The sequence below is a fragment of the Lepisma saccharinum genome, chromosome 10, assembly GCF_977018435.1.
Source record: "Lepisma saccharinum chromosome 10, izLepSacc3.1, whole genome shotgun sequence".
NCBI classification, from domain to species: Eukaryota; Metazoa; Arthropoda; class Insecta; order Zygentoma; family Lepismatidae; genus Lepisma; species Lepisma saccharinum.
Genome location: NC_139238.1, coordinates 15890880 through 15905855, shown reverse-complemented (window position 1 = coordinate 15905855; position 14976 = coordinate 15890880). Strand labels below are relative to the sequence as shown.

Below are 14976 nucleotides of genomic sequence, written 5' to 3'. Positions count from 1 at the left end.
TCTTACAATATTCATTTCACATGTTAAAAGTATAACAAGAAGGGAAACTGAATTGAAACTGACAATTTTCACAAGAGCATCATGGTTAACAAAGATTCTCTCTTATAAAAAAAATCATAACAATTATAGCATAAATAATACAAACATTACAAAAAAATAGTAAAATTTAGTAATATATATATGTACAGTATATTAATTCTATCTTAATATCTAACAAACACAACCTAAAAATTGCAACAAGAAAGTGGTAAATTTCAATAGCCAATTAATGTAGGAGATTTCTATTAGTTCACAGAATGGCCCATTTTTTCTAGAGTATCCAATTTAAAATTTCTTATCCTATTTTTCCTTTGTTCAAAAATGTACTTTCAGTACACTATTACAAAAATGGGTACTCTTGACTGTCTGTACCCCTTTGAGAAAGTGAAATATTGTGCATGCTGTGTGATTATTTTGTTCATGAATGTTTTCAGGTCACGGAAACGTGTTATTGTGAAGTAAAGTATGTATGCTACCTTATAATGTAGCAGAACAGCTCGAAGTCTTTGCGCAAGTGAATGAAGAACTCAACACACGAAACTTCACAACAGCACCAGATGGGCCATGCCTACCGTTCCATAAATTTATTAAAATCAAGTAAATCAAACACGGAAGACTGAAAACTTATGAAACCAAAAATAGAAGTGAAATCATCGTTGGCATTGTTAGATTTATTGGTGTTTATTATTTTACGTCACTAGGTTAGGATTGTTACATTTGATTCTGATAGCAATTTTAAACATTTTGCTTCAGTTAAGAGTGCTAAGTTTGATTGTTTCAATTGGCACATGTTCTCTAAGGCTCGACTGGATCTTTAGCAGCCATCAGGACAAATTCTTTCAAATTTTCCTCTCTATTTGAAAGACCGCTTTGATATTTCAAAATCTGAAAAATTACATCAGCTTGGAATTCCTTCTAGAGCACTGACGTGAAGTTTCGTGTAGTTTGCGTTCACTGTTATCTAGATATTCTCAATAAATCATGAAACTATTGAGTATATCTAGATAACAGTGAAAGCAAAGTACACGAAAATTCACATCAATGATCTAGAAGGAATTCTATAGCTCTGTCCGAAAGGTACGAAGTACGTACTTGAAGCATGGTTTTGGCGGAAGTGACGTCACCTAGTACAGTTTGAAAGCACCAGAACAGGAGTACGCAAGTGCATAGCTCGCAGTGCAGATGGAAGCTGACTCAGTCACGTGATTTCCACACTCGTTGTTCGTTTGTTTAAAATTGCGGAGGTAGAAAGCCAGCAAGACAGGTGAAACATACGTTATGGGTCAGCAAATTGTTGGTTAAAGTGCTTCTAATGTGTGGAAATGTATGTGTACGAACATTTGAAAATGCAACGTGATTTCTATGGTGAAAAACAAGTGTTTAAAACGTGGGGAAAACAACGAGTACTCAGTTTTATCTACTGATCGTATTTGGTGCTGCAATTCAAAAGAATTTCACTTCCAGTCCACGACTTCAAGACTGCACTCCCAAGACCATACTCGGAGGATGCTCGCTTCAAGTACGGTCTTGCACCTTTGGGACACGGCCTAAACTGATGTAATTTTTCAGGGAATATCAAAGCAGTTTTTCAAAAAATTTGAAAGAATTTGCCCTGATGGCTGCAAAACATCCAGTAGAGACTTAACTATTTGTGTGTGCATAAAACCAGTTCTTACTAATAAAAAGCAGCGAAAGTATTCAGAGATGGCAAGGGTCCCCAAAAATGTTGATTTTTCTAGAAAAACGGTAAATTTCATTGACATTTTCAGAAAAATAAACTCTCTTCCTTGACGTTTTCAGGAAAAGTAAATTCTCTGTCTTTCCCAGGATTTCCAGACTGGTAAGACAGCCTGTAAAATGTTACAAATCTATCTAGAGATCTATCAAGAGAAATTACCCATCAAGGTGTAACACTCTTTTCCCAACACGACTAGCAGCAGCAGCCACAATGGACTCGGTCATGCCTGCAATGAAAAAAAATGAGAGGTAGGTTCATGCATACATTTAACAAGCAATGGAATAAAAATCTTCACGAGAATAAATCAGAAAATATTTATTTTTCAAATGATTGACACAGAATAAATGAGAGAAGGCAAAGTTCCCTGTGCACTTTGCATCATGCCATGAGACACATATAGGGATGATGTGGGAGTAGAGGCACCCACATTCTTCGATCTCGACCATTTTTAAGGTGACGTGATCAACACTACTCTCCGAAATGAGAGAAGAGTGAGTGAGTGACTGGGATGTGTCATATTGCAGCCTGGTTTTACAACTTTGGAAATACATAAAGTTAATGTTTGGTTAGATATTTGTCCTGTGCCAGTAAAGATGTTTTAGAAATTTCCTATCCTTTCGTAAAAGGATAAAGTGTATATACAGGGAGTCCATAAAGTCCTGCAAAAAACTAAAACTCTATAACTTTTTAGCTGTTGCGTTTAACAATACCCATTTTTTGGGTGAGAAGGGTGGAAGTTTAAAGTTTTGTTCTGGCCACACTGCTCAGTGACGCTTGCACTGGTAATCACGTGATCATGTGACTTAAGATGGCTTCCATCCAGGAAAAGGCACAGTGTGTTCTGTGGTTTGCAGAGTTAAAATCTTGTGTTTCAGTGCAGAGAAAGTTCCAGACAACATATGGGAAACCACCCCCCCCCCCCCAAATTCAAGTATCAAGAGATGGTATGAAAAGTTCAAGGCAACGGGAAGTGTGTCAGATTTGCCACGCAGTGGAAGGCCAGGATCGAGTGACGATGTGATTCAGTCAGTGCAGGACAGCGTGCATCGGAGTCCAATGAAATGGCTGAAACAAAGATCACTGGAACTGGAAATACCGAAGTCAACATTACACAAGATCGTACGCAAGAAGGTGAAGGCCCGCCCCTAAAAGTTAAAATTTGTTCCGCAGTTTCTTAACAAACAATTTCAAGGTAGATGTATTGGCCGAAGAGGGCCCACACCTTGGCCTGCAAGATCACCAGACTTGACACCTTGCGATTATTGGTTGTGGGGACATGTTAAGACCGAGGTGTATTCACAGAAACCAGCTAATCTGGATGACCTAAAAGAAAAAAATAAGAGATGTGATTCTGAATATCCCAGGAGAGCACCGTCAGCACGCAATTCTCGGTTTCACAAAAAGACTGCAACAGTGTTTGGACGTGAATGGTGCACAATTGGAGGTTTGGCGATGAACCTAACAAGCAGGAAATAAACTTTGAACCTTGCTGTAAGTACACACAAAATTCTTTGTTAATAAACTTAATAGTTTTCAAGTTATAGAGTCTTAGTTTTTTGCAGGACTTTATGGACTCCCTGTATGTATAATAGACTGTGAGCAAAAAAAATGTGTTCGCAACTATTCTCAAACAGAAAAAACATTTCTAGTGAAAAACTATTTTGATACTGACCCCTATATATTTGAACATTTCTTTTTTAGCCCTAGAGATATTTTTCTGGGGGGAGGTTAAATTTTACAAAATTATGATTCCAAGCAAGTTCGCATATTTGTTAAGACAACTTCAAATTTTCGAAAAAAACCTGAGCAGCAATTAGGTTCTGAAATAACAAATGTACATTTCCAATTTTTATGAAAAACTAAATATGCTGACCAAGGCAGTAATTTATTTTATTATAAAACATAAACTAACGTAATGTTTCAACCTTCTAGCAAGGTCTTCTTCAGACTCTGAATCAAGTACAAAAGTAACCAGATACAACAAGAAGGGTAATATATATACACAAACATTACTCCCTCCAGACTATTTAGAAAGTTGTTAGGAACTTTCTAGCAGATGACTTTCACTTTCCAACTTTGCTTTCACCTAAAAGGCTAAACACAATTACTTCCATATAGAATGTGGTTGGACTTTTTAATCTCACGCTCTTTTCCCTTCATTTTTCTTCCTTTTCCTCTCCTCTTTTTCTCTTGTCCTTTCCACTCTTTCCAACATCTTCTTCCATTCTTTGTTTAACTTCAGTCCCCCATTCCAGTTCATTGTGTCTTCTTCGCCTTTCTTCTCTATTTCCTTGGCTTCCTTCCATTTTCTCACTAGCATTCTCTTCTCCCTTCCTATCTGCTTAGCCTCATCCCACTCTATGTCATGTCCTGTTTCTCTCGTGTGTTTAAATATTGCATTTCTCTCTCTCTTAAGTCGTACATCATCCCTATGTTGTTTCAACCTGTCTTTCAGCCTTTTTTTCGTTTCTCCTATGTACACACTCTGACATTCTTTACATTTTACTTCGTAGATAATCCCTTCTTCTTCCTCTTCTCTGTTTTCCTTTTTCTTGTTAGCATTCCTCGCTATTCCTAATTGTGTTTAGCCTTTTAGGTGAAAGTAAAGTTGGAAAGTGAAAGTCATCTGCTAGAAAGTTCCTAACAATTTTCTAAATAGTCTGGAGGGAGTAATGTTTGTGTATATATATTACCCTTCTTGTTGTATCTGGTTACTTTTGTACTTGATACAGAGTCTGAAGAAGACCTTACTAGAAGGTTGAAACGTTACGTTAGTTTATGTTTTATAATAAAATAAATTACTGCCTTGGTCAGCATATTTAGTTTTTCATAATCATGGAAACAAGGCTTAATGGAGTTATAGTTCCAATTTTTATCGAATGAGTGTTTTAGCAAACTTTACACACCTGCATCTTCCAAACAAAATGCCCAAGAATATTAAATATTTGCATTTTTTTTGTAAGGACTACACGTGGAACAAATGTGGCAAATTTGAAGAAAATCTGAGATGATAAATCACACTTTTTACTGTTTCTGTACGATTTTACATGTATGACCGCTCCGAAAAAATATTACCTTTTAGGGAAAAACCTGTAAAAATGTAAAATTTTCTCCAAAATATACTTTTTTATACAATAATACAATACATTTATTCAACGTTAGACATTGTACAATGTAGGGATGTGCCGAAGCTGATTACAGATGTATGAAAATCGGCCGAAATTGACATATCGGCATCAGTATCAGAATCAGCAAAAATCCGATATTTAAACCGGTACAGATTATACTAGAGTTTTTACCTTCTAATAAGTTTTATATTCTAGTTTTGTAAGATTTATTGAAAATTTGGTTATGATTCGTCATTATTGTAGAGTTTTTGTAATAAAATTATGCAAACTCATTCAGATGATCTACCTAACTATAAATCTGAAATAAAACAGTACATTGCTGAACCAGGATCTGCTGTTGTATTGGAAATTCAAAAATGAGTATTCAAACCTGAAGCAAGTGCTGAGAAAATACTTGGGCATACCTGCTGCATCAGTATTCAGTGATTGAGTGTTCAGTGTTGCTGAACAGATTTGCGATAAGAGAAGAAGTAGGTTACTTCCTGAAGTGCTTCCAAATCTCTTGTTTCTGAAGTTGAATCTAGCAGAACAGGAATTCATTTTGCATTTCAAAGAACTGCTATTGTACTAATGTTTAATCTCTTGAGAATCCATGTTCTTCTTAAAGGTTCACATAACATTTTGTAGATGCAAATGTACATTTGCATCTCTTGAGAATATATATGTATATACATATGATATGCAATAGAAATGTACATAGCAAATTTATTTGTTTAATAATCTTATGTATCGGAATCGGTTAAATATCGGTTCCAAAAAATATCGGTGAGTACATCGGCATCGGTAAATTTTCAGCTTCGTCACATCCCTAGTACAATGCAATAGATGTCATCAGTTATTGGTTACATATTATTTGCTATTATATATGTAAATATATAATTACATATATAGAAAGGGATTACATGGAACTACAATATGATACAGATAACATGAAAGAATATGCATATATAAAGTAAGAGTATGTAGACATAGGACAAATATAATATTAGTGATGATGAAAAATTAAATAAATCTGGCAGTCGCAATATACATAATACCAATACATAAAACAGGAAATAAACCGTCATCTCTCTCAGTTTGATCCCTATTTAGTATACAGTAAGAAAAACAGTTTGCAACTGCATGGCATTAATATTTATACAAAATACTTATAATCTGACAATGTTTATTTACCGTACTAATGACCTACAGTAATTACAGGCACTAAGCCTGATTCCTTTAATTTTGTTTTGAAGTTTTGAATAATCTAACTAAATATTTGTTGTGATTAACTATTGAACAAATATCAACATAATCTGTAATAATATATGTTGTAGGATCACAACATAACTATATTCTATCACTTTGGAATTTACATCTTTATTACACGGGGCATAGCAATGAGAATTTTGGGTAAAATTTACATTCTCTTCTTCTAGTTGTATTTGTTCAAAAGTGGCCACCACAATTTCAACACTGCCATAATCTTTTAGTTGTTCCTTTCGGTAACTGTTCAGTTTGTCTTTTGATTTTTTTTTTTCAAATTATCCTAGCAGGAAGACCGACTATTTTATCGTACAATTTTGGCAATGATTGTCACACGAAATTTGAACCTTCCTTAAAGTAATGAGCACTGTTTGGATTTCGAAAAAAGTTATTTATGTTGAAAAAACAATGTAAAAATTACCTTACACAAGCATGCACACTTCCCATGGACAATGTACTTTCGGTATGATTTAACAATATGGGGAGTTCATTCGATTACTTTCAAATTCGAGATACTCACTAACTTTGGCCTCGTCTCAAGTTGAAATTTGGCGCTGGCATATAGAAATTGCAAAATTATTTGCAATTATTAACGGTATGATTGTCGATACACTATTATGGTAGTCATATTTGATGATGTGAACAATTGAAGATCTGTATTCGATACACTTGTCTACAGAGTTGCGACATCGTTAATTTGTCACTTGGAGATCATTGATTGTGAAAGAATGGAGGAGGGAAGGAGTGAAAAGATAGTTAATGAAAAGGTCTCTTGAATTACGAACGGACCGGACTTTGGAATTTTTTAAACTTGCTGGAATATTGTAAAATCCATTAACGTGCGAGAAGAATGATGACAGTGGCGATGAGGATATGGAGGGAGAAGAGATTGTGGAATGCAGCTTCGAATAGAAATAAGTTTGGCAACGGTGTGGTTCCTAGAGTGTTGTGCCGAAAGTTATACCAGTTGCATGGAGCCTTTATTTGTATGTGAGAAAAAGGCATCTTGGATAGTGTCGATTGTATGTTTGTTGAACGAATCATTGACGGTAAGGATAGGTTACATTAATTTTCAGTTAACGGAAATATCTCCAATTTGTTTCAAATTCGGTATACTTAATAATTTTGGACTTGTAATCATAAATGTGCAGTTGCAATTTGGTGCTCATTTGGGGGCAGGTGACTCCGGCTAATTTCTAACATGCACTTAAAAAGGGACTCTATAGTGAAAGCTCGGTAGCCGGAGCGTAGCGGAGGAGGACCACTGTAGCAGTAGGGGGCGGACCCCGGAATCGGTGGGAAATTTGCACTCAAAAAGTTAAAACCACAATATCTTAACTTCAAATGGCTATACATTCGTAAATACTTCTTTCCGCGCTCCAGATTATTGTTCAGGGGTGTATATATCGTTTTTTAGGCATTTGAAACAGAAAATTTTCCGATACATAATGAGCAATTGTGCCGATCGCAGACCACTTAATTTCGGACAAGCGAGTAAGTATCGCAGACTAGTGGGAATTAATGTAGAAGTAAATCGGAACCTTAGTAGAATGCATTTTGGGACTTTATTATAATGCTAAGAGCACTTACCTAACCTAACTATGAAAGCATATATTGAGCAAAATCTTAAGTAATCGCTAAAACTCTGCAGTATGTGTTAACAGAAGTAAATCGAAATACAACCATGTTAAAATCGCAATAAAACAAAAGAAACTTGGGCATTTTTTTTTCACTATGTGAAGAATGCACCACAAGTTGATTGAAAAAAAAAAAGAAAAAAAAAGAAATATATACTTTGATGACAACATAGTTGTTAATTGTTTGAGTTGGATGCAGAATAATCAATGTTACATGTGATACAGATTTTTTCTTTCATATATGGTGTTACTGTGGCCATGGTGGCTCAGTCGGTAAAGCGTCTGACTAACATGCTAAAGGTGCCGGGTTTGATCCCCGGCCGGTTAAAATCCAGGTACTTTTCTAACGTTGGAAGCAGCCCCCTTACCCACTCAGTATCGAATGACATGGGTACCTGGGGGGAAACCCAGGAGGGTAAAGGTCCTCAGAGGCGTGATGCTGATCCCATCAATCCCACTCATGACCGGATCAAGAAAGTATGGGGCATTACCCCCACACCCCCTATATGCCTTCATGGCGTGGTGCTAAGCACAGGGGAGCACTTTACTTTTTTTATATATGGTTTTACTACCCTCACTGAATATGTCACTTGGACCATGGAATTTGTTGGCATTCAGAAGTCAAATGTACTTTCTGTCATGTATTCTCAAGAAGTCTTGTACTCAATTCCTTTCCTCAGATGCACAAGTATCGACAGAAAAAGTGCCTTGTAAGATATAACATTCCAAATACGCATTTCGTTACTACATTGCATCATATTGCAAAACATTTGGATTTAATCAAAGAACAGTGCCATGCTAGAAACAATCACACCTCTACTTTGCGAAAAAGGGATATCAAATGTCGTACATTGAATGACTACCTTAAGAGTAGAGTTGATTAATAATTTCCTAGGTCCATCGTATAACCAAGGTTAAATTATTACAAAATCTGAATTTCAATATCTTTTATATACAGTTTTTCAAATGACATCATAGTTGTAATGAACTAAGCCTGGTAAATTTCTCGTATCGGACAAACTGATTTCTTCAAATTAATTTACCCTAAGCCTATATCCAGGTTTCTAAATGGTTTTGGCACGATGTGGAAATGAAAATTTTTGTTATGTGAATTGATTGGTTGCATATCAATACCTGTTCCGATGACAATAACATCGTATTCCGTTGGCAAATCGTCCTCCATTCTATTTAAAACCTGCGTTCACAATCACTCTAAAGAATTTGCACTGATTAAGTTTTAACAATATACTACACAGCTGTTTCGATCATCCAAGGAACACCTCTCGCATTTGGAAGCTCTACGTATCATCCAAAGACGACTGACGACCCTGACGACTTTCGTGCTGCCTTGGTGCTGGAACAAATTGATCCTTACCGGAATTATTTATGTTTTTGGATTCAAACTACACAATACACTATTATTTTATCATTGTACCATGCGTTTACACTAAATTGAAATGTACTTATATTGACGAAATAAAATGAGTTTGCTGTTTTACAGTTGTATAAATTATTTTTCTCATATTAAATAAACAAACTCTCGTGGAAAAGTAAATGGTGTATAGGACGTTGACATACGCGTATGGTCTTCTAGTCTGTGCATACGGTTGTTTGGTGGAAAACGACCCAAGAAACTGGTTCCCCAGACGGATGAGAAACATAGATGGCAGTGCGATCAATGTCGGTGCTAATTTTCTTATGAAAGTAATGCGGCTTTGTTAGTTTTTGGAATATATTATATAGATTTGTTTGTCTTGAAAGGCGGTACGTGAACTGATGGAAACAGTTAGATTTGTGGAGTGATTTGTAGTCACGAAATGACATTAATTTGGAAAGAAAAGTAAAATAAAATTAATAAATAAATAGCATGCGTAACACAAGAAGAAACATCGCAATGTGATTCCGGACGTCAGGTGAAGGATTGTGTACTAGAGTTTTATTTTTCTATGTTATTAGAATATAAATAGTATCCTGAGAGATATTTCATACCGAGGCAACAAACCACAAGTGTCGCTTGGAAGCGAGCAGTCCGTAATCAATGCAGCCTTTCGAACCGTAGGGACACAAGCTCTGACTGCACCGTTTCCTCAAGGAGATTTTACACCAAAGTGACACGCGACAAACGATACGAGGTTTTCACACCAAAGCGACACGGGTCCTCCGGTCCAAGGCAACTTTCACACGGAAGCGACACATGTTGCTTGGAAACGAGCCAATCAAGAGCAACATTTCACATCGTAGCGGCATGACGGGAAGCACAGGCCAGCGTTCGGTTAGTGAAATACACAAGCGATAAGTGTCGCGTGCCTCTTTTCGCTTTGGTGCGCAATCTCCCTAAAGCAAGACACTCATTGCATCGCGTATGTGCGAACAACAAACCACGGCAACATGTTGCAAGCTATTGAGGAAATGGCCCAGTTTGAGCGACGCACAAGCGACAAAGCGACACGTGTGGCTTATCGTGTCGCCTAGATCTGTTGTTGTAATGTGCGGTTTATCGTGTCGCCTATCTGTTGTTCGCAAGCAACGCTTGCTAATAGACTGAAGTCACCATGTCGCTTGTCAGTTGGGAACTCCCCCTGTAGCGCGTCGCATCGGTCTGAGCACCCTTCCTTTAAGGAGCTTTCCGACCGAAGTAACAAGTAGCACGCGAATATGCCATATGAACGTGTCGTTTGCTGTTTGGACCCTCATGTACAATGAATGCTATTTTACAGTCTGGAAGTATGTGTCACTAGTATGACAGTGTGAACATCCCGTGTCGCTTGTCCCATTGGTTTGAAAGTTTCCTTACACTCATGTCGATGGCACTAAGAAAGTTTTGTAGGGTTCCCCTTGTCGTTTCATGTAATCATCATTATCATCATCGCCGCGATTAGTTTAAAGCGGAAGAAAAGAGACAGTAAATATCCTAAATACAAATGCTTCAGTGTGTAAATCTTTAAAAGAAATGATGATAATAATAATGAACCTAATTCATACACAAAAATTTAGTTGCCAAGAGCATTCCACGTGTATTTTTTCTCCCGTATTATTAACGAAAGTATGACGATAACAGGACGTGGTCGACTGTCAAGAATGTTCGTTAATATCTTCGCGACCACTGTACCAAATATCATAGCAATTATCACATTCATAGAAATGCTTCATGTAAAAGAATCAGCGAAAACTCCATTTACTTCCATTATAAGCAGACGAATACCAAGCACCGGGTTCAACACCAGCGCCTCTAGCGGATCATTTTCTAGTGGAACGAGCCACAGATCCCGACTACAGCGCCTTGAATAACGTAGTGTGGAAAACGACCCAAGAAACTGGTTCCAGAGACGGATGACAACATAGATGGCAGTGCGATCAGTATCGCAACTAATCTTCTTATGAAAGTAATGCGGCTTAGTTAGTTTTTGGAATATATTGTGTAGATTTGTTTGTCTTGAAATGCGGTAAGTGAATTGATGGAAACAGTTATATTTGTGGAGTGATTTGCAGTCACAAAACGGCATTAATTTGGAAAGAAAAGTAAAATAAAATTAATAAATAAATAGCATGCGTAACACGAGAAGAAACATCTCAAACTGATTCCGGACGTCAGGTGTTGGAATGTGTTCTAGAGTTTTATTTTTCTATGTTATTAGAATATAAATAGTATCCTGAGAGATATTTCATACCGAGGCGACAAATCACAAGTGTCGCTTGGAAGGAACAGTCCGTAATCAATGCAGCCTTTCGAACCGTATGGACACAAGATCTGAATGCACCGTTTCCTCAAGGAGATTTTATACCAAAGCGACACGCGACAAACGATACGGGGATTTCACACCAAGGCGACACATGTTGCTTGGAAACCAGCCAATCAAGAACAACATTTCATATCGTAGCGGCATGACGGGAAGCACAGGCCAGCGTTCGGTTGGTGAAATCCTCAAGCGATAAGTGTCGTGTGCCGCTTGTCGCTTTGGTGCGCAATCTCCCTAAAGCAACACACTCAATGCATCGCGCATGCGCGAACAACGAACCACGGTACGTTATTCAACGCGCTGTAGTCTTGCACGGAACTTCCGGTTTAGGCAAGTCCCCGTTGTTGCCAGTACAGATTCACCGGCATACGAAGTGAGAAACTCTGGAAGTGTGTGTCACTAGTGTGACAGTGTGAACATCCCGTGCAGTGTTTCCTTCAGGCACCGCCCCCCCCCCCCCCCCCGGACATAATTAAAGTGGCAGATGAAAGTGTCTCTTTGAGAAATGAAACGGAGTTAAGTATAATGTTCAGAGTTGTTGAGGATAATGTCCCCGTGGAAATTTTTTGTCAATAGTCAAAATTCTTAATGGAAAGGCAGAAACTATTGCAAATACTATTGACGAAGAGCTTGCTGCTCTTCATTTAAGATACGATGATATTGTTGATTTCGGCATTGATGGTGCCTCAAATATGGCTGTGAATGTTGGAGGCGTGAGAAAGAAGCTTTGAGAAAGGCTCACAAAGAGATTCTGTATGTGCACTGTAGAGCGCATATTTTGTCCCTTGCAGCGGCTTCCTGCAGGAATAAAAACTAAAAGGTAAAAATATTTTTTCATGTTTTGAAAGACATTTACAAGCTGTTTAGCAAGTCGCCTAAAAAGGAAAATATTTTGCACCATATTCAGGCAATGCTAATCAATGACCCATTTATCAAGATTCCAGAATGTATTGAAGTCAGATGGTTGTCGCACTTCAGAATAGTCAACGCTGTCTCCACAAGCTTGAAGTCAATTTTAAAGCTTGTGAGCACATCCACAATGAAGGAGTGGATCTTGCATCACTGGCAGGAGGCATCTTGCTGGATATCAGAAATGAAAGTTTCATTATTACCTGCAATGTGATGAATGAAATCCTCAGTGCACTTTCTATCCTCAGCAACGCTTTGCAAAAGAAGGATTTGAGTCTGGCCAAAGTTATCCCTCTAAATTACTTGAACCAAATTGCATTTACAGGCCATTGCAAATCAGTGCGAAAACATCAACAGTGATCTCAAAAAAGTATACGGACCGCACTGAAGAATATCGGATCTGAAGCACACCTGGTTGCTGATGAAGATGATAGGAAAACTTTCTGTGGGATGAAGGAATACGCGGAAAGTGTAATTGAAGAAATGGAAACAGGTTCAACGATCAATCTATTGATACCATGAGATTCGCAAGTCAATTTGAAACATTTCAGTCAGTAGTAGACTTGCAAGACACCGAAGTCAAAAAGTTTTGTGCTAATTTTCCCATGCTTAAGGTGGAAGGCGTTCTTGCTGATCTTAAGTCCTACAAATTCTTTCTGAAGTCGATGCTTGATAATGGAATATATACAGAAGCTGACAATCCATTGTTGAAAATCTTAGAAGCTATTGAAGATAGAATATATTGCAAGATGAAAAAAACTGTGTGACGACAGCCGGCGTAGAAAGGTCTTTGAGTGCTATGAATAGGATAGTAACTAGGACAAGAAGTAGAATGCTACCAGGAACTTGAATGCATTGCATGATAATAAGCATTGAGGGACCTAAGATTCCAAGTGATGGTTTTCTGAAGAAAACAGTATATTTATATGCCACGAAGAAAGCTCGCAGGATAAGATTGCAGTAAATTCTTCATGACATCTTAAGCTTTACATGATGTGTTTTATTGAGTTTAATAATTGTAATATTTTTCCTGGTTCACCATTGTGGAATTTGTTCTGGATGATAAAATGTCAAAGTAGGTGATGTTTTGTAATTTACTTTTTACTATTGTAATGGTAATTGCAGAAGATAATATTTGTAAATGTTGGACAACAGACTAATAAAACGAAACAGACAAATAAGAAGAAAAATCTATGTCTTTCCACATTGAATTACTAAGTATACTTAGGTCACCGCATCCTACTTTAATTTTGTTACTGTACGTCATTTCCCACCTGTAACGCTCAGCGTCAAGTTCCTTGACGAAGCACGAACGACCACTGGTAATTCTCAATGTTAAACACATATATGTTGTATTTCGCAGATGAAATTCACAACTCCCTCCCGGTTCTCTGGAATGCCCCCCGGAGCAAATTTTCTGAAAGAAACACTGATCACGTGTCGCCATGGTGTCGCTTGTCCCATTGGTTTGAAAGTTTCCTTACACTCATGTCGATGGCACTAAGAAAGTTTTGTGGGGTCCCCTTGTCGTTTCATGCAATCATCATTATCACCATCGCCGCGATTAGTTTAAAGCGGAAGAAAAGAGACAGTAAATATCAGAAATACAAATGCTTCAGTGTGTATATCTTTAAAAGAAATGATGATGATGATACTGCAACAATTAAACTAATTCATACACAAGTTGCCAAGAACATTCCACGGGTATTTTTTCTCCCGTATTATTAACGAAAGTATGACGATTTTTTTCCCGATCCTACTTTTCTGGATCCCGCACACCTCTACTGCAGGGACAAAAGTTGTGGGTAATAGCCCCCCTTTTTCCGCCACTGCTGAAGTAGGTTAGGATTCATATTAATCTAAATTTCAATAAACTAAATATTATAGAATTACTATCCTCGTCCTGGAAAAATCAGGGTGAAATATTTCCTGCTGTCTGAACAGTTTATATAGCAGAAAACAACCTGCAGTGTTATAGTAGATTCTCCAGATCAATTTATCTTTCCAAGTACAAAATTATGTTACCAAAAGTAAGCATCTGCGCTTCATTCAGTTACACCTATGGTTATACAAACCAATGAATTGTATCGCAGGAGAAAAAAAAAATCACATCATGATCAAAATCACGCATTGTGTATTCAGATATTAGTTTCCACTTCCAGCTTCCACCAGTCTCAAACTTACAGGACGGTACGTAATGCACGGATTAATTGACAAAGGGTGCGTTCCTAAAGTCATGACGAAACGAACGCATTCAACGAAAATAACTGGGGTCGTGAATCTGGTGAAACCAGTTATTTTACAGACTTATGGGACACACTAGGCGAAAGCGCAGGCGCAGCGTTTTGTTTAGAGAAAGTTTCCGCATGGCGTCAGCGGAAGGAATGTCCTTATGGCAAAAATAAACTCTACTGTGGACACTGTTATCCATTTTAATCACATTCTAAGAACGGTCAAGGCATACTCATCTTGTGCATGTTGCTTCATATCGGTCTCTGTTAAAATTATAATACATTTTCCGAGCTAGTGCAGTTTGAATCCAT

The 14976-nt window shown here is 37.5% G+C and overlaps 1 protein-coding gene across 1 annotated transcript in view; it reads right to left on the bottom strand.

The window, feature by feature from the left end:
- Positions 1-9114, bottom strand: part of Rep (Rab escort protein) — a 40728-nt gene extending 31614 nt beyond the window's left edge. The window contains exons 1-2 of the mRNA XM_083129595.1: positions 8922-9114; positions 1937-2003 (exon numbers count right to left, since the gene is read on the bottom strand). Coding sequence (XP_082985721.1) covers positions 1937-2003; positions 8922-8970 — 116 coding nt within the window. The 5' untranslated portion in view covers positions 8971-9114. The remainder of the gene's footprint in view (positions 1-1936; positions 2004-8921) is intronic.
- Between the last annotated feature and the right edge of the window lie 5862 nt (positions 9115-14976).